Source organism: Choloepus didactylus, chromosome 3 (assembly GCF_015220235.1).
Source record: "Choloepus didactylus isolate mChoDid1 chromosome 3, mChoDid1.pri, whole genome shotgun sequence".
In the NCBI taxonomy this organism is placed as follows: Eukaryota; Metazoa; Chordata; class Mammalia; order Pilosa; family Megalonychidae; genus Choloepus; species Choloepus didactylus.
Window position 1 is genome coordinate 72,835,771 of NC_051309.1, and position 24,412 is coordinate 72,860,182.

The 24,412-nt window shown below is 36.4% G+C and overlaps 1 protein-coding gene and 1 long non-coding RNA gene across 3 annotated transcripts in view; both read right to left on the reverse strand.

The window, feature by feature from the left end:
• The window catches only part of LOC119529473, a 35,331-nt gene extending 20,554 nt beyond the window's left edge, over positions 1 to 14,777 (reverse strand). The window contains exon 1 of one of the 2 annotated variants that reach the window (XR_005215872.1): positions 14,651 to 14,777. This is a non-coding gene — a long non-coding RNA (uncharacterized LOC119529473). Of the gene's footprint in view, positions 1 to 12,932; positions 12,994 to 14,650 lie in introns of those variants that run through there. The other variant, XR_005215873.1, reaches the window with a different exon arrangement.
• LOC119530298 (UDP-glucuronosyltransferase 2A3-like) overlaps positions 1 to 18,567 on the reverse strand; it is a 352,297-nt gene extending 333,730 nt beyond the window's left edge. Inside the window, exons 1-2 of the mRNA XM_037831437.1 lie at positions 18,416 to 18,567; positions 17,997 to 18,331 (exon numbers count right to left, since the gene is read on the reverse strand). Coding sequence (XP_037687365.1) covers positions 17,997 to 18,331; positions 18,416 to 18,567 — 487 coding nt within the window. The remainder of the gene's footprint in view (positions 1 to 17,996; positions 18,332 to 18,415) is intronic.
• Between the last annotated feature and the right edge of the window lie 5,845 nt (positions 18,568 to 24,412).

Sequence of the window (24,412 nt, forward strand, 5' to 3'; positions counted from 1 at the left end):
CACTCAAAGAATTACAATCTAATTAACACTGATAGGTCTGCCCACACAAGATTACATAAAAGATAATTGTGTTTGGGGGGACATAATACATTCAAACTGACACAAATTGGAAGGCTGGAAACTTTACAAATATATAGAGGCTAAACAACACACCCTTAAATAACCAGTGGATCAAGGAAGAAATCACAAGAGAAATTAGTAAATATATCAAGGCAAATGAAAATGAGAAGACAACATATCAACATTTATGGGAAGCAGCAAAGGCAGTGATGAGAGGGAAATTTATCTTCCTAATGCCTATATTAAAAAAGAAGATCAAAAATTGAGGAAATAACTGCTCATCTGGTATAGCAAGAGAAATAACTGCAAACTAATCCCAAAGCAAACAGTAGGAAAGAAATAACAAAGATTACAGCAGAAATAAATGAAATTGAGAACATGAAAACAACAGAAAGAATCAACAAAACCAGAAGCAGATTCTTTGAGAAAATCAATAAAATTAATGGATCCATAGGATGACAAAAAATGAGGAATGCAAATAAGTAAAATCAGAAATGGGAGGGTAGACATAACTACTGATCATCCAGAAATAAAAGAGATAATAAAGGATACTATGAACAATTATACACTAACAAACTAGACAAATTAGATGAAATGGACAAATTCCTAGAGAAGCACGAACAACCAACATTGACTTAAGAAGAAACAGAAGACCTTAACAAACCAATCACAACTAAAGAGATTGAAATAGTCATAAAACAAAACTCCCAAAGAAGAAGTGTCCAGGATCAGATGGCTTCACATGTGAATTGTAGCAAGCATTCAATAAAGAGTAGTACCAATCCTGCTCAAATTCTTCAAAAAAATTAGAGGAGGGAAAGTTACCTAAATCATACTATGAGGCCAACATCACCCTAATACCAAAACCAAAGAGACAAGAAAACAAAATTATAGACCATCTTAAATGAATATAGATGCAAAAATCCTCAACAGAATACTTGCAAACTGAAGCCAGCAGCACATTAAAAGAAAGATACACTGTGGCCCAGTGGATTTTATTCCAGGTATGCAAGAGTGGTTCAATCAAGAAAATCAATTAATGTAATCCACCGCATTAATAAATCAAGGGAGAATAACCACGGGTTATCTCAAGTGATACAGAAACTGCATTTGACAAAATTCAGGTTCCATTCTTCATAAAAACACTTTGAAATATAGGAATAAAGGGAATATATGAAAAACCCACAGCTAATATCATACTCAATGGGGAAAGATTGAGAGCTTTTCTTCAGCATCAGGGACAAGACAAGTCTGCTAATGACACCATCATTATTCAACATTGTACTGGAAGTTCTACTTGAGCAATTAGGCAAGAATAAGAAATAAAAGGCATTCAAATTTGAAAGGAAGAAGTAAAACTTTCACTGTTTGCAAATGGCATGATCCTATAGGTAGAAAATACCAAAAAACCTCTGGCAAAGTACTAGAGCTTATAAATGAGTGCAGCAAAGTGGCAGGATACAAGATAAACACATAAAAAAAGTGGTGTTTCTATACATTAGTAATGAGCAATCTGAGGAGAAAATCAAGAAAAAATTCCATTTACAATAGAAACCAAAAGAATCCAATATTTAGGAATAAATTTAAACAAGGACATAAAAGACACATATACAGAAAACTACAAAAAATTGCTGAAAGAAATCAAGGTGGATTTAAATAAATGGAAGGACATACTATGTTCATGGATTGGAAGGCTAAATATAGTTAAGCTGTCAACTATGCCCAAATTGGTTTATAGATTTAATGCAATACCAACTAAAATCCCAACAACTTACTTTACAGAGATAGAAAAAACTATTTGGAAGGGCAGGTGCTCCAAATACCTAAAAATATCTTGAGAAAGAGAAATGAACTGAGAGGTCTCAAACTACCTGGCTTTGAGGCATATTACAAAGCTACAGTGGTCAAAACACCATGGTACTGGCATAAAGAAAGATATACTGACAAATGGAATAGAATTGAATGTTCAGAAGTAGACCCTCTCATCTATGAACAATTGATGTGTGATAAGGAGGTCAAGTTGTCTCAACTGGGGCAGAGCAACCTCTTCAACAAATTGTGCCTGAAAAATTGTATATCCATATCCAAAAGAATGAATGAAGACCCCAATCACACACCTTATACAAAAATTAACTCAAAATGGATCAGAAACCTAAACCTTAGAGTTAAGACTATAAAACTGTTAGAAAAAAATGTAGGGAAACATCTTAAAGATCTTTTGATATGAAGTGGTTCCTAGACCTTACACCCAAAGTACAAGCAATGAAAGAAGAAATAGACAATGGGATCTCTTCAAAATTAAACACTCTGCACTTTGTCATAGAAGTAAAGGACTTTGTCATGGAAGTAAAAAGGCAGACTCCATAATGGGAGACAATATTTGGAAACCACATATCAGATAAGGATTTAAAATTCAGTATATATAAACAGATACTACAACTCAATAACAAAAAGACAAAGGACCCAATTAAAAATGGGCAAAAGGCATGGACAGATACCTTTCAAAAGAGGAAATATAAATGGCTCAAAATATATGAGAAGATGTTAACCACTAGCTATTAGGGAAATGAAAATCAAAACCTCAATGAGATATTTTCTCATACCTACTAGAATGGACATTAAAGAAATAAAATAAACAAACAGAAAACTACAAGTGCTGGAGAGGATGTGGATAAAGAGGTACACTTATTAGCTGTTGGTGGGAATGTAGAATGGTGCAAAAGCTGTGGAACACAGTTTGATGGTTCCCCCAGAAGCTAAGCATAGAATTACCATATGATCCAGCAATCCCATTACTAGGTATATTCTCAGAGGAACTTAAGGCAGAGATACAAATGGACATTTGTACACCAGTTTTTACAATGGCATTATTGATGATTGCCAAGAGATGGAAACAGCCCCAATTGCCATCAACAGAAGAGTGGATAAAAAACAGTGGTGTATACATAGGATGGAATATTATGCAGCTGTAAGACAGAATAAAATCATGACACATACAACAAAGTGGACAAAACTTGAGGACATTATATTGAGTGCAATTAGCCAGATGCAAAAGAACAAATAGTGTATACTCTCATTAATATGAACTAATTATAATCAGCAAGCTCTGAGAGAAAATGATAAGAACACAGGTTACCATAAGATAGAAAGAGGGTGGAGATCAGGTATTTTATGCAGAAGGAGTACAGAGTGTTCAACAGCAACAGGAGTGAGTGTAAAAATCCAGGAAGGTATAGCACAATATTATCTGATGGAAGCACAATACCATAAGTATAACAAAGCTGTGTGTGAGTATAGCTGAAAGAGGAAGGCTATAGGTATATATGACACCAGAAGGATAGATAGTAGATAAAAACTGCAACTGTTTAACTTAGCAAAACCTAGAGTGGACAATGAGGGTGAGTAAACGTACAAAACAAGAAAGTTTTTACATGAGAGGGAAAAAATGAATGCAACCATTGCAAGGTGGATGTTGAAAATGTAATGGCATATGGAAAAAAATACAATCAGTGAAAACTAGGGTCTATAGTTAACAGTAACACTGTAATATTCTTCCATTAATTGTAAACAAAAGCAGTATACCAAAGTTAAATGTCAGTAAGAGGAGATAAAAGGGAGGGATATGGGATTCTTGTTATTGTTGTGGTTGCCTCCTCTTTTAATTATTTATACTCATTTTAATTTTTTCCTCTTCTTTATTTGTGGAAGAAATGGAAATGTTCTTATATGGATTTTATTGGTGAATGTATAACTATATGATTTTACTGGGAGCAACTGACAGTTCACTTAGGATGGATAGTTTAGTGTGTGAATAAAAGTGTTTAAAAATAAACAAACAGATACAAGTGCTGAAGAAGGTGTGGAGAGAGAGATATACCTACTCCATGTTGAATATTTGCTGTTAATAGGGAATTAGAATGGCACAGCCCCTCTTGAAGGCAGCATATTGGTTTCACTGTAGGTTCTGTGTAGGGCTGCCGTATGATCCTGTGACCCCATTATTTGGTGCATACTTAGAAGAACTGAAAGCAGGAACATGAATAGACATTTGAACACTGATGTTTACATCAGCATTATTCATGATTTGCAATGGATAGTGGTCACCTAAAGGGGCATGGATTGATAAACAGAGGGGCCAACACTGGTGTATACATACAATGGAATGTTGAGCTGCTGCAAGAAGGAATGAAGTTGTGAGGCATGCAACTAGGTAAATAATCCTTGAGGACATTATGCTGAGTGAAATGAGCCAGAAACAAAAGGACAAATGTTATAAGTTCTCACTAATATAAGCTATTTCTAATGAGCAAATGCTGAGAATTGAATTTGAGAGCATAGGTTATCAGGGGATAGGGCAGGGACAGAGATGAGGCATTCAATGATGAATTCTAAATTCTATGATGCTGAACACTTTGTGTATAACCTAGTAGTTCACTGGAAATTTTGGTATCTGTGTGACACCTGAGACTCAGAGTTAGATTTCTGCAGCTCTGAAAGTCAGCATTACTCCATACAGAAACTGTTAAAGAAACTGAAAGAGAGATCAGACTATAATTGGAGATATGAATGAAATGGACTTGGTTAAGACAAAGGTAAGTTAGAATTCAGGGTAAAGGATGGTATTGACTGTATTTTAAAAATCCAACTTCTGTATGAGATCAAAGGAAGGGAGGTTTATTTGGTATGAAATTTATATTTTTTGTAGCACACTATCTAATAATTTAACCTCTATGGCCAGTTTATTTAAACAAAGTAATTACATGGAACCTAGAATAGGGAATGAGATCTTGTTAATCTGTACAGGCTGATGTAATGCCCCAATACATCCCAGAATGTTTTGGATTGAAAATAAAAAAAAGTATCTGCTTTGTCCCTATGAGGGACTGGGGAAAAATGTGGAACTGTTGAACTTCACCACCTGGGGAATTCCTGTTATTCTCTTAAGCAATAGGGGCTCACTAAAAATAAACCAAACACTCAATCTAGAGGCTTGCCCTTATGAAACTTATCTCTCCAATAGCAAAGCTAAACCTACTTATTATAATGCCTAAGAGTCACTCCCAGAGAACCTCTTTTGTTGCTCAGATGTGGCCTGTATCTCTAATCCAAATCTGCAAATTAACTCACTATCCTCCTCCTTACATAGGACATGACTCCCAGTGGTGTTAGTCTTCCTGGAAAGTGGGACATGACTCTAAGACATGAGCCTGGTCCTGGCACTGTGGAATTGAGAATGCCTTCTTGACCAAAAGGGGGAAGAGGAATGAAAGAAAATAAAGTTTCAGTGACTAAGAGATTTCAAATAGAGTTGAGAGGTTATTTTGGAGGTTATTCTTATTCATTATATAGATATTCCTTTAAGTTTCTACTGTATTAGCATAGCTAGAGGGAAATACCTGAAACACCTGAACAGAATACAGTAGGCTTCATTCTTGATTTTATGGTGTGACTGTGTAATTGTGAAAACCTTACAACAGACACTCTCTCTTTCTTTTTCTTTTTTTTTTTTGGAGACAAGGAACTTAGGCATTTAACCTTGTTTTTTTTTTTTGTTGTTGCTATTAATTTATTTTTTTATTCAGTTTTATTGAGATATATTCACATACCATGCAGTCATCCATGGTGTACAATCTACTGTTTGTAGTACAATCATATAGTTATGCATTCGTCACCACAATATATTTCTGAACATTTTCCTTACATCAGAAAGAATCAGAATAAGAATAAAAAATAAAAGCAAAAAAAGAACACCCAAACCATCCCCCCATCCCACCCTATTTTTCATTTAGTTTTGTCCCCATTTTTCTACTCATCCATCCATACACTAGATAAAGGGATTGTGATCCACAAGGTTTTCACAATCACACTGTGAGTCCAGACTACTGCATTGGGGTTAGTTTCAGGTATTTACTTCTAGCTATTTCAATACAGTAAAACCTAAGAGGTGTTATCTATATAGTGCATAAGAATGTCCACCAGAGTGACCTCTCGACTCCATTTGAAATCTCTCAGCCACTGAAACTATTTTGTCTCATTTTGCATCTCCCTTTTGGTCAAGAAGATATTCTCATTCCCACAATGTCAGGACCAGATTCATCCCCAGGAGTCAAATCCTGCATTGCCAGGGAGATTTACACCCCTGAGAGTCAGATCCCACATAGTGGGGAGGGCAGTGAGTTCACTCGCTGATGTGGCTCACAACTGACACTCTCTTTATCTAGTGTATGGACTGATGAGTAAGAAAAAAAGACAAAAAATTAAATAAATAAAGTGGGATAAGGTTTATAGGTTATATTAGTGTTTTTTTATTTATTATTTTTGAAGTAATGAAAATATTCTAAAATTGATTGTGGTGATTCATGCACAATTATACAATGATACTGTGAGCCATTGATTGTATACTTTGAATGAATTATATAGTGTGTGAATATATCTCAATAAAATTATATTTAAAAAGACACAAACTGGAAAAACTGATAAAAAACTTGATCCAATTGACTATATGTCAGTTACAAGAGACTCACCTGAGACCCAAAGACACAAATAGGTTGAACATTACAGGATGGAAGAAGGTAACCCATGCAAAAAAATAACTCAAATATCTGAGTAGCTATACTAATGTAGGATAAAGTAAACTTTAAGAAATAACTGTCATGAGACAAAGAAAGACAGTATATATTGATAAAAGGGGCAATCAACCAAGAAGAATCAACAATCATAAATATCTATGCACCTAACTTGGTGTCCCAAAATACATGATGCAAACACTGGAATAAAAGAAGAGAAAAATAGATACCTCTACAGTAATATTTGGAGACTTCAGTACAACACTCTCACCAATAGATAAGACATTAGATGGAAGATTAATAAGGAATCAGAGAACTTGAATAATATGAGAAATGAACTAGACCTAATAAATATATACAGAATGTTGACCTCAAAAGAGTCAGATATACATTCTTCTCAAGTGCATATTGATAATTTTTCAGGATAGACCACATGCTGGGTCACAAAACAAGTCTCAATTACATTTATAAAGATTCAAATCATATGCAGAATCTTCTCTGGCCATAACAAAATTAAGCTGGAAATCTATAATTGGCAGGAAGACAGAAAATCCCCAAATATATGGAATTAAGTAACATACCCTTAAACAAATAGTGGGTCAAAGAAAAAAGTGTAAGAGAAATCAGTAAATAGTTTGAGATGAATAAAATGACAATACAATATATCAAAACTTATGGGTTGCAAAGATGGTGCTGACAGGAATACCTATAGGTCTAAAACCTATACTAGGAAAGAAGGAAAAGCTAAAAATCAAGCATGTAAGAGTATACCTGGAGGAACTAGGAGTAGAATAGCAAACTAACTGAAAAGCAAGCAGAAGGAAGGAAATAACCAAACGTAGAGCAGAAATCAATGAAATTGAGAATAAAGAAACAATGGAGAATCAACAGCACTAAAATTTGATTTTTTAAAGATTGATAAAATTGGCAAACACTTAGGTATATTTACAAAGAAAAAGAGAAGAAACAAATAAATAAAATCAGAATTGATTCTTCTGACACTACTATTGAACTCACAGAAATAAAAAGGATCTTAAGAGGATATTATGAACAACTGTATGCCAAAAATTTAGACAACCTAGATGAAATGGTCAAATTTCTTGAACATACATCAACCTACACTGACTCTAGAATAAATGGGAGTCTTCCAAATAGACCAATTACAAGTGAAGAGATTGAACAAGTCTTCAAAAATCTCCCAACAAAGAAAAGCCCAGGACCATATGGCTTAAAAAGGGCAATTCTACCAATCATTCCTAGAAGAATTTATACCAGTTGTGCTCAAAGTCTTCCAAAAAAATTGAAGAGGAGGGAATACTACTTAACTCTTTCTACGAGCTCACCATAAGCCTAATACCAAAGCCTGGTGAAGATGCTACAAGAAAAGAAAATTACAGACAAATTTCTCAAAAGAATATAGATGCAAACATCCTCAGCAAAATACTTGCAATTAGAATCTAAGAGCACATTATAAGAATTATACAACATGATCAAGTGGGTTTTATTTCAGTGATGCAAGAATGGATCAACACAAGAAAATCCATTCAATGTAATACACCACATCAAGAAATCAAAGGGAAAATACCACTATTGTCTCAAATGATGGGGAAAAAAGGCATTTGACAAAGTTCAGCATCCTTTCTTGAAAAAAAAAAAACACTTCAAAAGATAGGAATAGAAGGAAACTTCCTCCACATGATAAAGAGCCTATAGGAAAAAGTCACATCTAACCTTGTTCTAAATGATGAAATCCTGCAAGCTTTCCCTCTAAGATTCAGAACAAGACAACGATGCCCACTGTCACCACTATTATTCAACTCTTTGCTGTAAGTTCTGGCTAGAGCCATTGGGCAAAAATAGGAAATAAATGGCAACAAAATTGGAAAGAAAGAAGTAGAACTTTCACTATTTGAAGATGACATGATACTATATGTAGACTGTCCTGAAAATCTATAACAAATCTTCTAGAGTTAATAGACAACCTCAGCAAAGCAGTGGGATACAAAATCAACATGCAAAAATCAGTAGTGATTTTATACATTAGTAAGGAGCAATCAAGAAAAATTCCTTCTACAACAGTGATTAAAATAATCAAATATCTAGAAATAAATTTTACCAAGGATGTAAAGGAATTGCACGCAGAAAATTATAAAACATTATTAAAAGAAATCAAAGAAAACCCAAATGAATGAAAGAACATTCCATGCTAATTCATTGGAAGACTAATTATCATGGAAATGTCAATTTTACCGGAAATCATTTGCAGATTCAACATAAACCCAATCAAAATTCTAACAGTCTACTTTGCAGAAATGGAAAAGTCAATGATCAACTACATTTGGATTGGTAAAGGGCCCCAAATAGCCAAAAGCATCTTGAAAAAGAAGAATGAAGTTGGAAGATTCATACTTCCTGACTCCACAGCATATTAAAAGGTTACTGTGGTCTGGCACAAGGATAGATCAACCAATGGACTTGAATTTGAGAGTTCAGAAATCGACCCTCACACCTGTGACCAACTGAGTTTTGACAAGTCTGCAAAGACCATTTAAATGGGATGGAACATTTTCTTCAACAATTGGTGCTGGAAGAACTGTATATCCATGTGCAAAATAATTATTAAAAAACAACTCAGAATGAATCAACAACCTAAATATAGGATCCTGGACCATAAAACTCCTAGAAGAAAATGTGGGGAAGAATCTTTAAAATCTTGTGTTAGACTGAAAGCACAAGCAACAAAAGAAAAGTAATAAATATATATGGGAACTCCTCAAAATTAAAAACTTTTGTGCATCAAAGGACTTTGTCACAAAACTGTAAAGAAAATCTACTCAGTGGGAGAAAATATTTGGAAACCACATAATTGTTAAGGGTTTAATATCCAAAATATAAAGAAACCCTACAACTCAACAATAAAAAGACAAACAACCCAATTAAAATTGAGCAGTAGATGTGAATAGACATTTCTTCAAAAAGGATACACAAATGGCTAAAAAGCACATGAAAAGATGCTCAATATCACTAGCTATTAGGCAAGTGAATATCAAAACCACAATGAAATATAATTTCACAACTTCTAGGTGGCTACTACAAAAAAAAAAAATTACAAGTTTTGAGGAGGATGTGGAGAAAAAGGAACACACATTCATTGCTGGAGGAAATGTAAAAAAGTGCAGCCTCTGTGCAAGATAGGTTGGCAGCAACTCAGGAAGCTAAATAGAGATTTATCATATGGCCCAGCAATCCCACTATTAGAGATATGCCCAGAAGAATTGAAATAAGAGACTTGAAGAGATCTTTGCACACTGATGCTCATAGCAGCATTATACACAATTGCCAAAAGATGGAATCAACACAAATGACCATGAACTGATAAATGGTTAAACAAAATGGGCCACATATATACAAAGGAATATTATACAGCTGTAAGAAGAAATGAAGTCCTGATGCATGCAACAACATGGATGAACCTGTAGTGTTGCTGATAGGGTGGCCCAGGAATGAGACACAGACACAAAGTTAAGAATTAAGGGAGCAGGGGGCCCACTGCATCTCATGCTAAGTGGACGATAATGCACCTTTGCTCCAGTTATTTATTTCAGAAGATCGGGGAGTATATGCTAAATGTCCTCAGGCTTGGGAGAGCCCACGAGATACCTATGTTTACATCCTGTTGCAACCAGAAGGGACAATCTAGGTTTAGGACAATGGTAAACGTTGTCGTCATAGTCACAAGACACATATCTTTACAGGGCAGGCCCACATGGCTCTAAGCCACCACCCTAGATATGCCTTAGGCAACATGGAAGATTCAGTTTCCCACATGTCCTCCTTTTTATTTTAGCCACTGCCCAGATCTCTGTCTGCCACTTGGGCTCCGATCTGAGCCAGGCATGGGAAACAAAGTAGCCACGGGGGCAGGAGACCTCCCTTAAAAGGGGTGAGGTTTCAGACCCTTGCAAAGCTGGGGGGGGTGAGGTTCTGTGCCCCACCTCTGTTGGCCCCCAAGTTTTCTCCTGATGGCCCCTCTGTGACTGTGCCTGTCTTAGGTTGTTCCTTCCCTGAGGAATCTTACCAGTCTCTGGCTAACCAGCCATCCTCTGGGGCCATACAGGGTGATGTAAGGGAGGGGCAACACCCCCCAAGAGGGTTAGTTTTGTCTCCTTGACAGCCTATGCCCTGTGGCCTCCATGCCCAACAATGGTTTGGACCCAGTCAGCCAAAATAAGAAGGAGGGAAAACTGAATGAACTGTTTTCTTTTGCATTGCCAATGTTTATAACTTGTTGCAGCAATGGGGGGTTAGGAATATAAGCCCAATAGATATAATTTCCAGAATGAGCACATGCCGGAGATATACTCACAGCAATAGCAATAAGAGCCAACATTGCTGCCATCAGGGTAGAATCTGTCATAGGCAGCTTGTCTCGTTGGACTTGTTTTTCAGCATCCTGATATAATTTCTTTATCTGACCCCAAGTTGGATGTTGTTGCAAAATAACAGTTTTTTAGCAGTTATAGGGAGCACAATTAAACAAAGGTAAAGGTTGTGTAGGATCAACAAGGGATATCTGAGCTTGTTGAATTTTAGCTTTGACTAATTATAATTCCTTCTCTGCAGCTGAAGTTAAAGATCTAGGGCTGTTTAATTTTGAATCTCCAAAAAGGAGAGAAAATAGGTTGGAGAGCTCATAGTTATCTATACCTACTTTGGGGTGAAGCAAATTAATATCCCCTAGTAGTTTTTGTAAATCACTTAAGGTGGTAACAGCATCTCTGTGGAGTTGTACTTTTTGGGGTTGAATTGTAAGTCTATTGATACTAGAACCCAAATACTGTACAGGCAAAGTACATTGTACTTTGTCAGTAGCCATATGCAATCCTACATCCTGTAAAGCCTTTTGAACAGCATAGAACAAAGCTTCTACTTCAGTCTCCTGAGGTGCAGAGCACAAAATATCATCCATATAATGGATTATATAAGCTTTAGGAAAATTTAAATAGACAGGCTGTAAGGCACGGTTGACATAATATTGACATATTGTAGGATTATTTAGCATACCTTGTGGTAAAACCTTCCATTGACATCATTTAGAAGGGGTTTTATTGTTAAGGGACAAAACAGTAAAAGCAAATTTTTCCTTATCTTGATCAGCTAAAGGGATGGAAAAGAAACAGTCTTTAATATCAATGACCACTAAAGCCCAGTTTTCAGGAATCATGCTAGGATTGGGGATCCCAGGTTGTAAAGGTCCCATGGGCTGAATGACAGCATTAACACCTCTTAGGTCAGTTAACATTCTCCATTTTCCTGATTTTTTCTTTATTGGGAACACAGGAGAATTCCAAGGACTAAAAGACTCTTCGATATGCTGCAAGGACAATTGTTCTTGAACCAATTCATGTAAAGCCTCTAATTTTTCTTTTGTAAGCGGCCACTGCTCTACCCATACTGGTTTTGTTGTAGTCCATACTAATGGGACAGGTTGGGCAGGTGAATGAACAGTGGCCACCACTAAAAAGGTTTATATCCTAAACCAAATTGATCACATTTTGGTGAGACTTGTATGGGCGAAGTGGTACCTTGCAAACGTATGCCAAGCCCACAGCTAGGGGCATACCCTGTATTTGCCATCATTTTGTGGCTTTGAATACTGTACACTCCACTAGGAGGAGGGATATATACAGTAGCACCCCATTGTTCAAGTAGCTCTCTGCCCCAAAGATTAAGAGGCAGAGCAGCCGCATAAGGTTGTAAAGTGGCCTTCTGTCCCTCAGGGCCAAAGCAAGGCAAAATATGAACACTTTGCATAAGTCCCTGAGGGGAGCCTAGGCCCACAACAGTAATTCGTGCCTCTTGCAAAGGCCAATGTCGGGGCCAATGTTGTTGACTAATAATAGAGACATCTGCACCCTTATCTATAAGCCCAGTAAAGCTATGTCCGTGAATTGTAAGAGTACACATAGGGCGCAGCTCCTGCAGAGCCTCTGTGAGAAAAATTCCTGCCTTGCCTGTGCTACCAAAACTTTCATTTTCCCAATTTTTGGAGGAGGAATCAACAGGTACATAAGGTAATAATAAGAGTTGAGCAATTCTTTCACCTTTATGGGCAGTCCATGGAATAGAAGAAGACATGACCACCTGAATTTCCCCAGTATAGTTAGAGTCAATGACTCCAGTGTGTACACGAACACCGTTAAGATTGAGAGAACTGCATCCAAGCAAAAGACCCACCATCCCTTTAGGTAAGGGGCCATAATAGCTGGTGGGGACCTTAACAGGATTACTGGGGAGAAGACATACCTCAGCATTGGCAGCGAGGTCTACTGCTGCGCTCCCTGCTGTAGCTGGGGAAAGCTCCAAGATGGAGGGCTTGGAGTTGGTGGAGGGACAGCCTGCAGATTTTGATGTTGGATTGGGAATGCTCCCTTTCTGTGAGGGGCTGGGAGCCCACCCCGATTGCCGTTTCCCGAAAGGGAGGTGCCGTCCTTATGAAAAGCAGATTGGCACTGGTTAGCCCAGTGTCGACCTTTTTGGCATTTTGGGCACATACCAGGCTGCTTTTGTGAAGATTTATTTTTAAAGTGACTGCAATCTTTTCTGGTATGACCCACTTTTCCACAGGAAAAGCATTTTCCTGGGAAACGAAAGCCAACTCTCAAATTAGCCATGGCTTGAGCCATCATTTCTGCTTTATAACCTTCAGTCCCAATATCTTTCCATAAACGAATATAGCCAGTAAGATCAGCTTTACCTTTAAATGGGGCAATGGCTTGTTAACAATCTTTATTAGCATTTTCATATGCTAGCAGCTGCAAAATAGTATCGGCAGCCTCTGAACTAGTAATCTGCTGGTGTATTGCCTCTTAGAGCCGGGCAATGAAATCTGGATACAATTCTTTCAGCCCTTGTAAAACCTTTTGAAAGGATTGTGCAGCTTCACCTTTAGCTTCAATTTTGTTCCAAGCTTGCAAACAACAAGGGCGAATCTGCTCGATTGATCATTATAAACAGACTGATTTTCAACAGTGGAATAAGCTCCTTGGCCCAGTAATTGATCCAGATTTATGTTTACTTTCTGTTGCTGATTATGTGCAGCCTGTCTTTCTGCATGCTCAGTCCACCAAGTCCTAAATTGTAGATATTCTCCTGGGCTAAGGACTGTATGGGCTAATGTGGTCCAATCTATGGGAATTAGATGAGAACCTTCAGCTAAACTTTGCAATATGCCAACTGAAAAAGGGGAATGAACCCCATACGTTTGTACAGCTTTTTTCAATTCTTTAAGAACTGCAAATGGGACATGCTCATGGAAGTAAGTATAAAGTCCACCAGGATTATTAGCGTCTTGGCCAGGAGGCACTTCTTCACGAACCTTAACAGGGAAGGCAACAGGACAACATATGGCCTCTAAATCTCCTTGCCACCTGGCTTCTGCCAGACCCTGCTGTATGCCAGAGAGGCAGGCAGGTTTGACTACCAGGGTACAGCTATGTGCAGGAAGAGGCAGCGAAGGAGGTGGGGGCCATTCCTCCCAGCAAGGTGCAGAAGGAGGTTTGGGGCATTGAGAAGAATAAAAACTTGAGATTTTACTGGATCTTTTTTACCCTTATCATCATCAGAAAGAGGATTGGGACCAGTATTGTCATCAGACTCATATTCTTCCTCGTCATCATCAGTTTTTAAAGTCTCAAGAAGACTTAATTAAAGACCAGGTAGGCCAAATAGTAACAGGTAAATTAACTCCTTGCATATGTTTTTGTTTCAATTCCTTATCTACCCACTCCCAGTCATACAATTCAAGGGAGCCAAGGGTAGGGAACCAAGAGCAGTAGTTTTCAATAACCTGTAGCAAGTCTAAGATTTGTGACTCCCCCACCTTGACACTGCTGGCCCGCAGCAGCTGCCGTAAGAGGGATCTATAGGGAACATATTTATTGTGTCCTTCAACATTACCCATTACCCTGCTTATAATGCTTGGGGTCGCTCTACAAGGAACGCATACAAAAGCTGGCTGTTACCTCCACTGGAGTTCCAGCGCCGCTGTACCTCAGTCATTCAAGTGATTCTTCTGTCAGGAACCAGGTCCGGTTCTTTGAGCCCCACGTTGGGTGCCACTTGTTGCTGACAGGGCAGTGCAGGAATGAGATACAGATGCAAAGTTAAGAATTAAGGGAGCAGGGGGCCCACCGCATCTCATGCTAAGTGGACAATAATGCACCTTTGCTGCAGTTATTTATTTCAGAAGATCGGGGAGTATATGCTAAATGTCCTCAGGCTTGGGAGAGCCCACAAGATACCTATGTTTACATCCTGTTGCATACCAGAAGGGACAATCTAGGTTTAGGACAATGGTAAACATTGTCATCATAGTCACAAGTCACATATCTTTACAGGGTGGGCCTGCATGGCTCTAAGCCACCACCCTAGATATGCCTTAAGCAACATGGAAGACTCAGTTTCCCACACTGTAGGACATTATGCTGAGTGAAATAATCCAGATAGAAAAGGACAAATATTGTATGATCTTTCTGATATGAGCTAATTAAAATAAGAAAACTCATAGAGTTAGAATGTAGACTAACTAGGTTACCAGGGAATAGATTGGGAGTAAAGAAGGGGAAGCTGATGCTTAATTTGAACTGAATTTCTATTTAGGTTGATTACAAAGTTTTGGAAATGGATGGTGGCAATGATAGCACATTACTGTGAATATCATTAACAGTGCTGAATAATGTATGTGGAGGTGGTTGAAAGGGGACATTATGCATTTTGTATGGTACTAGAATGAAAGGTATAAGATAAATCTTGGCACTATATAACACAATTAACTCTGTTTTAGATAATGGACTGGGGTTAATAGTACCATATAATAATATTCTTTCATGATTATAACAAATGTACAGTCCTAAAGCAATATGTTAATAATAGGGTGCTATATGGGAAAAATACACCTAATGTAAACTATGGACTATAGCTAATAGTAGTATTTTAAAATACTTTAGTCAATTGTAAGAAAGGTACAAAACTAATGTAAAGTCTCAACAATAGGCAGGAACATGGGATGATGTATATTTTATGTTACTTTTCTGTAAACTTACATCTCTAACTAAAAATAACAGCAGTAATTTTTAAAATAAGTAGAGATATGCTACAAAAATATGACAAGAGGCAGAGGTCAGTGTAAAAATTGACTGTAAAATGCAAATACTGATGCCTGTGGTCCAAACATTATGCAACTAACCTATACTATTTTGTTTTAAATTATTTGCTATTTTGTTCTATGATGCAATCCAGCATTGTTTTTGGCCTGTGAAATAAAGATCCTCTTAGATCTTACATATATTAGTAACAAACTTTTGTAGATTTCATAGACAGAATGACATAGTTCTGTTGGGGACAATTGAGGTAGCATATATAATATTCACCTTCAGCGATACCGGTAACATGCAACATGGCCACCAGGGCTGATGCAAGAACAGCCTGAGCTATAATTAGCCTTCTTCAAGGAAGGATTAGCAGTTCGCACCAAAAGCTAACCTTACATCTGCCTCTCACCCTAGCAACAGCAATCACCAATCCTCGACCGCCACCCGCCTTTGCAGCCACCAATCCTAGGCCGCCACCCATTTTTACTAGCCACTCCCTCTACCTTAGAGCATATATACCCAGCCTCTTCAATAAAATTTTGCAGCTTGATCAGAAACCTGTCTTGCTGTCATTCTTCGTGTCTCTTGTCCCATACCATTCTTCCCTCGCAGGAGTCAGAGCCTCCGTTGATCGTCCCGCGGGCCGGGACATAGTTCAATCTGGTTAAAAATGAAGGGATAGGCAGAAGAAGATGAAAATTAGGAAACCAGAAGCAGAATGCATATGGCATTAAACATAATATAATGGGAGACTAAGGTGAAAAGACAGGATCACTAAGTGGCCTTATGCCAGTAAGGTGCAAAACTGAGGTAAGTGAGAGCTATCTACTTCTTTTCATCAAGGGAATGATATTTCAAATCTTTGTTATAATAAGAGAATCCCAGTAGCTCAGGGACAACTGTTACTGTCAGTACAAACCCTTGCTTAGTAGAAAATGACTTTCCCTAGTCTTCCCCACTGATAAAGTTTCTGTTTCCTCTTGCCCTTAACTTTTGTCCTCCAAGGGGGCTTTATTCGTAATCCTATATACCAAAGAATTCACAGTGGTATATTTATAATTCTGCCTCTTCCATTTATTTCTGAACACAGACAAGGGCAAGATCCTTGTTATTTTTAAATTAAGTCTTTTGTGCTTAACATTGCTGGAACACAGGTAATGCTTAGTGATTATAAATTATTTACTGTGACATAAATGAAGTGTAAATTCAAAATCATGTTTAAAGCTAAGAATTTTTGAAGTGGATTCCTATGATATTAGTTCTGTGAAACAATTTATCATTAAAAGTCATTGAGTTAATTTAGGTAATATTTTTAGGGTCTAATATGATCCTTTCTTTGTTAAATCATATCCCTAGGTACTTCTCGAAGATGATGGAAGGAAAGCCTGCCTGAGATGAATTCAGATAAGAGCTGAGTGTATAAAAATTTCAAAGCCAAACATCTTTTAACAGAAATGCCAATCAATTTAAAATAGGTAGAATTAGCGAATCATTGTAGGGAAAAATCAACTCTCTTAACACTTCCAGATGTAAAGTCTTTTAATGTTCTCTAACTTTAGAGGGCTCTACCATGTTACAAAAAAACACAAAAAACAAAAACAAAAACATGGCTCTACCATGTTACCAAAAAAAAAAAAAATTGTTTAAAATCAAGAGTGATAGTCAGTCATTATCAACAATTCTCAGAAGTTGTTAAACAGAGTTCAGGCAAAATCAAGTCTGTACCAAATTTAATCTTAATGTTAATGTAGATCATATTTCAGTTAATTACTGTTATCAGGCAAGAAAGTTATCTCACTTACACAACAAGTATAACACTTTTTTTAATCCAAAAAGGGTAGAACAGTACAAACAACAAACACATCCTATTTGAAAACTCACTGTACGGGATGATTTGTTTTAGCTTAAATGTGACAAAGAAAATCTCTTCATTAGACTAACATGCATTTATATGCTTTACATTATGTTTGTTTTGATAACCATGTATTAAATATAAGCAAGGTAATGTGCAAAAATGTTTAGGTGATTCTAAAGACAGAAAACTGTGGTAAAATATTTCTTGCCTCCTCTACTATGATTAGTTATTAATGATCAGTTCACTGGTATCACTTGATGAGTTTACAGGGTAGTCAGAATTTTAAAAAGGGATTTCTTTCATCATTCTAGACTTTTCTTACTCTTTGGTAACTGGTTTAGAAAGCAAAGCAGAGTCTCTTACCTAATGCTTCACTATAAAACTGATCCCAAATCTGAACATCATATAGCTGGAGCCAGAAGTCAAAGAAAAGGGAAAGCATTAGATTTTTTAACCTTTCCAGAAAGTCCATCTTGTCTCCTAGTCTAATCATGGGAACAGGCAAATAGGAAAGTGGAGCTGAAAGTTTTCCACAGTGTTTCTCCAAAGTGCCACCTACAGAAGTCCTTAGTGTGTGCACAAAGGGGATTGCAAGCAACCCAGCTATCAGGTCTCCACAGGGAATCACAGGATCTACAACCATTACATTGTAGTTAGTTTCCTTGAGATTCTTCATGAGAGTCTGATTGTATGCTACACTAACACAATAACACAATAATTTCTTATATCCAGTTGTTTGAAGTAGGAACTCTTATAGTTTTATTGCTGATTGTCAGTGTCACAATTTGGGCATGATGTTAACAGCTGTATTTGCAATTTCTTTCATTAAGTTTGTAAACATCTCTCCATGATTTGGCACATAAACCACCCTGAAGTTTGGTGTGGAAGGCTTGTTGTGGTCAATGATGTAATTGTGTGAAGGAACCAGGACCATCACCTCATAACCCTTGCTGTGAGTTCCTCCAGAATGATCTTGATGTTGAGCCAATGGCTTGTGTCACAAGGCCACACCAGGACCTTTCCACACAATCCACATCCAACACAGCACAGCTGCAGAAGCAGAGGAGCTGAAAACCAGTTCTCAGACACTATGACAGCAGCTCTCTCACACGCTGCTCTGCAGGAGATTTTGTGCTGCTGGGTATAGATATAAAATGGATGTTAATCCAAGAATAAGTTAAAATTTAATTTCTGGAGTTGAGAAAGGGCATTTACATGTATGAAACTTTGTCCAATGTTGTTGATGGGCATAGCACAGTAAGATATTTGGTTTGCAGAGAAGCCTGGAAGCAACAGTAACGAAGGAGGATACTCAAAGTGAATAGAACAGCATGTGAAAAAGAATGGTTATATTAAAAACAGTTATCAATGCAGTGTTAATGGAGTAGATTTTGAAATGTGAGCAGGGCAAAAAAGGAAAATTAGTTAAAATAGCATGCTTTGTTTATGATAGAATGTTTTGCTTTAGCCTTCATTTTTTTGTCCATATAATGATGTTTGCTCAAATTTTCAAATCCAGTTTAGAGACTGACCATCTTTGTCCTTTAATAAAACCATTCTGGCATATAAACAGGATTTGAGTGTTAGGCAAGAGAGCACAAAATAATGTCATGGGTTAAAGAAATATATATCATAAAAATAAGATTTGGTGAAAATGTCAGTTTATACATAAATTTGATCTTCTGGTTTGCTAATACTGCCATTATGCAAAATACCAGAAATGGATTGGCTTTTATAGAGGGGATTTATTTGGTTACACAGTTAGTCTTAAGGCCATTAAGTGTCCAAGGTAAGGCATCGACAATTGGGTACCTTCACTGGAGGATGGCCAATGACATCTGGAAAACCGCTGTTAGCTGGGAAGGCACATGGCTGGTGTCTGCTCTGGAGTTCTGGTTTCAAAAGGGTTTTCTCCCATGTCATTCCTCTCTAGTTGTCTGCTTGTTCCTGGGTTGCATTCTCCAAACTGTCTCCGTATGTTGCAGCTCCTCCAAAATGTCACTATCAGTTGCTCTGAGGTCCTCTGTCTGTGATTCCTTTATAGGACTCCAGTGATGCAATTAACACACACCTTGAATGGGCAGAGCCACATTTCAGTGGAAACATTCAATCAAGAGGATACACTCTAATCAAAGGTGTCACTAAGTTGGGTGGGTCAAATCTCCATGGAAACATTCAATCAAAGGATTCCAATCTAATCAACACTAATACTTCTGCCCCCACAAGATTGCATCAAAGATAATGGCATTAGGGGGACATAATACATCCAATCTGGTTTGTGAATGGAAAGTATAGAATGAGACTTCTTTGATGAGAAATAAGAGGTGAAAAATAGTGAAAAGATAAATAAGTGTTTTAGTTTCTAGTTGTTATAACCAGAGAATTTACAATGATTCTAAAAAGACCTAAAACCAAAAAGGAGGAGTTCCTGTGGGAAATTTTTTTTGACTTGAAGTGTTTTAAGTAATGATTAGACATTTCTTGTCTGTGCAGGTTCCTATTTGACCCATTGTTTTAGTTTCCTAACTGCTAAAACAAACACCATACAATGGTTTGGCTTACACAGTGGGAATTTATTGGCTCATGGTTTGGAGTGAAAGAAGTCCAAAATTGAGGTTTCATCAGGGAGATGATATCTCCCAGAAGATTATGGCATTCTTGGGTTGTCTGCTTTCTTTAGTCCTTGACTTTTCTGTCACAGGGTAGTGCATATGTTGGCATTTTCTCATTTTATTTCTGTTTGTTAACTTCCAGCTTCTTTCTGCTTCTTGTGGCTTCTCTCTATCTGATATTCTCTCTTTTTATAAAGGACTCCAGTATTCCTGTTTAAAGCCTCATTCAGTTGGGCCACCCATTAACGATATCCTATTTACAATGGGCCACCCATTGACGATATCCTATTTACAATGGGTCCACACCCACCAGAATGCAGACCAAAACTAAGAACATGTCCAAACTGGGATCCACAATTCAGCCCACCAAATCTATGAATACTTTTGAACTTTTTGAGAAGGGTGGATTTAAAAACATAGATTTTATGTCCAGTCATCTATCCACTTTTATTTCAATTTAAAATCTCCTCTGAATAATTATTATTTCATGCATTCAACAAACAACTTGTAGAAATTGCTGTATGAAAAATTTTAAACTATGCATAGGACATAAAGTCACAAAACAGATATCTTTCCAATTTAAAATGGAATTATTACAAACAATAATTCAGTTAACCAATGCCTAGTCTACAAATGTAAAGGGGATGAGTTTTAGAAGATTTGTATGTATAGAGGAAGGTCAGATCCCATGAAAGTACTTTCTAGGTGATGGTTTTGTTTTGTTAATGTCCAGAATGCAATATACCAGAAATAGGTTGGCTTTTTCAAAGGGATTTATTAGATTGCATATTTACAGTTCTAAGGCCATGTAAATGTTTAAATTAAGGCATCAAAGGTAGATACCATCTCTTAGGAAAGGTGAATGGAATCCAGGGATCCTCTGTCACACAGGAAGGCACTTGGCTTGTTTCACTGATCCTTCTCTCTACTGTTTAGCTTCTGGGTTTAGAATGTTTTGTTTTGCTACCTTCTGGTTTCTCCAAAATGTCTGTAGGTTTCTGTCTTAGCTTCTCTCTAAACATCTATTTAAGCATCTCTCTGAACTCTCTTCAAAATATCTTTGCCTTTTATACTTTCATAGAGGACTCCAGCAAGGTGATTAAGACCTACCTTGAATGGGTGGGGTCACATCTCCATGGAAACAACTTAATCTAAGGGTCCCACTCACAATACATCTGCCTGAACAAGACTGGATGAGAAGAACATGGCCTTACCTGGAGTACATAATAGTTTCAAGCTAGCACCATGGTGGTAGGGGTGAAGAAATCATGATTTAGCTGCATATTTAGGAATGGGTATTTTAGCAGGTTGAAAACTATCATTTGAGAGTAAAAGAGATATTGATGCAACTGTGTTTTAAGAAGTATGATACAGGTTCTACCAAGGATCATATTCACACACAAAATTTTAAGAGATAAACAATTGAAAATTCAAATCACCTAACAGTATTTCTGATTTGCAGAAAATAGATGTTTTAGAAGGTTCAAAGATAAATCAAGGTCAAAGATAGAAGAGCAAATATGTGTTGCATGATTAAACGTTTCATAATATCTGGTGCCAACTCCAATTGAGTAGAGGCAATTACAAAAAATTACAAACAGGAAGATAGAAGAGGACCATTAAAATACTAGAAGAAATAGAAGTAAATTTACAATATTAGAAGGTGGAAGACATTTTATACAGTGTAAATAACCAAAAGTGATAAGGGGAAAATGATAAATTTATCTTCATATTATTACAAGTTTTATGATGTGGTAAAAAGACTTTTAAACAAACCAAATGTTAAAAGCCACATCATAAAAATAAATATGCAACAAACATAATAGAAAAAGGACTAATATGTTTTATTTTCCTGATAAACAAAACTTTAAAAGATACTTTATAAAATTTTAAACAGATGAAGGATTTATAAAGAAATACAGGTGAACAATACACTTATGATTTAGGTAAATGCAGAGCAGAAAACAAGATACTTTCTACTTATGCAAATAGCAAAATGTATTGCTAGAAAGAATATGAGTAAATAATGATGAAAAATGTTGGCTTTTCAATATTCTCCAAAATTAAAAATGCACCCATTTTAAAGAAAACTTTTGAAAATATACTTCTGCCAAATAGAGGTCATAGGAAAACTCAGAAAGAGGAAGACATTTTTCCTAGGAGAATAATGAATTGAAGGATCTATTGAGAGTGACAAAGTTTACATCACTCAATGCAAGCTCTGCATCAACCCTAGGTACAGCCCCCAAATGGACCAGGTGCCAGTAGACCTCAGAAAAGAAAATCTTGGGAAATTGAGACAATGAGACTAGATATATTATGACATTTTGGAAAAATAAGTATTTATGTTTGTTTATATACATATATGCACATGTATATCTATATTCTATCTATGTATACATACAGAAAGAAGGAGGAAATTATTTGTTGAAAACCTAGGCATAAATGAAGTAAAAGAAAGGCAAAATTTTATATTCTTGCAAATGTAATTATGGTAAAATATTTCATTCTGGTTTGAAAAATATGTATAACCTCTTAATGATATAAAAATTCATTATTTTGTTTTTAAAGACAGATACATACCTGAAAAATTATAGTTTTACTGACATGTAGCAAAGACTTCTCTTTATTTTTCCTTCCATGTTTATGTGATTTTTAAATAAGATTTAAACCAAGTTCAAATATTAGTTAATCTATTCCTTTGGCTCTTTCTTGTTGTGTCTCTCTCCAGTGACATATATGGTCTCCATATATTCTATTAATTTTATTAGAGAGCTTGTGGGTTTACAAAACAATCATGCATAAAACACAGGAGTTCCATATACCACCCTATTATTAACACCTTGCATTGATGTGCAAGTTTGTTACAATTCATGAAAGCACATTTGTATAATGGCACTATTAATTACAGTCCATGGTTTAACGTAGGTTTCAATTTTGTAGTGCAGTTCTATGGATTTTTAAAATTCTATTACCATTGTACACCCTAACATTTCCCCTTTAGGTCCCATACAAATATATATTTCAATGCTGTTAATTACATTCATAGTATTGTGCTACCATCACCACCGTCCACTGACAAAATATTTCCATCACTCCAAATAAGAAGTCTTTACATTTTAAGCTTTAACTTCACATTCTCTCTTCCCATCCCATTCACCGGTAAGCTATGTTCTAGATTCTGACTTTAGGGATTTGCTTATGGTATTTATTTCATATCAGTAAGATCACAAACTATTTGCCTTTTTATGTCTCATTTATTTCCCTCAACATGTCTTCAAGGTTCATCCATGTTATTGCATGTATAAGAAATTCATTCCTTTTTATAGCTGAGTAATAGTCCACTTTATGTGTATTGCACATTTTATATACCTATTCATCAGTTGATGGACACTTGAGTTGCTTCCCTCTTTAGCATTTGTGAATAAATCCACTACGAACATTGGTGTGCAAAAACCTGTTGGAGTCCTTGCTTTCAATTCCTTTTGGTAGATACCTAGTGGTGGAGTTGCTGGGTCATCGGATGGAGTTTCTGGGTCCTATGGTAATTGTATAATGAACTTTCTGACGAAATGCCAAACTGTCTTCCACAGTAGCTGCATCATTTTACATTCCCACCAGCAATGAATAAGTGTCCCTATTTCTTTGCATCCTCTCCAACCTTTGTAATTTTTCATTTTTTAACAGCAGTCATTCAACATCATATGAAGTGTTATCTCCTTGCAGTCTTCATGTGCATTTCCCTGATGGCTAATGATGTTGAGCATCTTCTTGTGTACTTTTTGACTATTTGCATATCTTCTTTGGAGAGCTGTCTATTGAATTCTTTTGCCAATCTTTTTAACTGCAATTTTTATTGAGATACATTCACACACCATAGAATCCATCCAAAGTATACAATCAATGGCTCACAGTTTCATATAGTTGTGCATTCATTACCACAATCAATTTTTAAACGTTTTCATAACTCCACCAAAATAATAAAAATTAAAAATAAATTAAAAATTAAAAATAAAGAACACACAAAATATCCCACACTCCTTATCCCTCCATTATTCATATATATATAAATATATATTTATATATATAAATAAATATAAATACATTTATTAAGTATGTGTATGTATATATATATATATATATATATATATATATATACTTATTTCT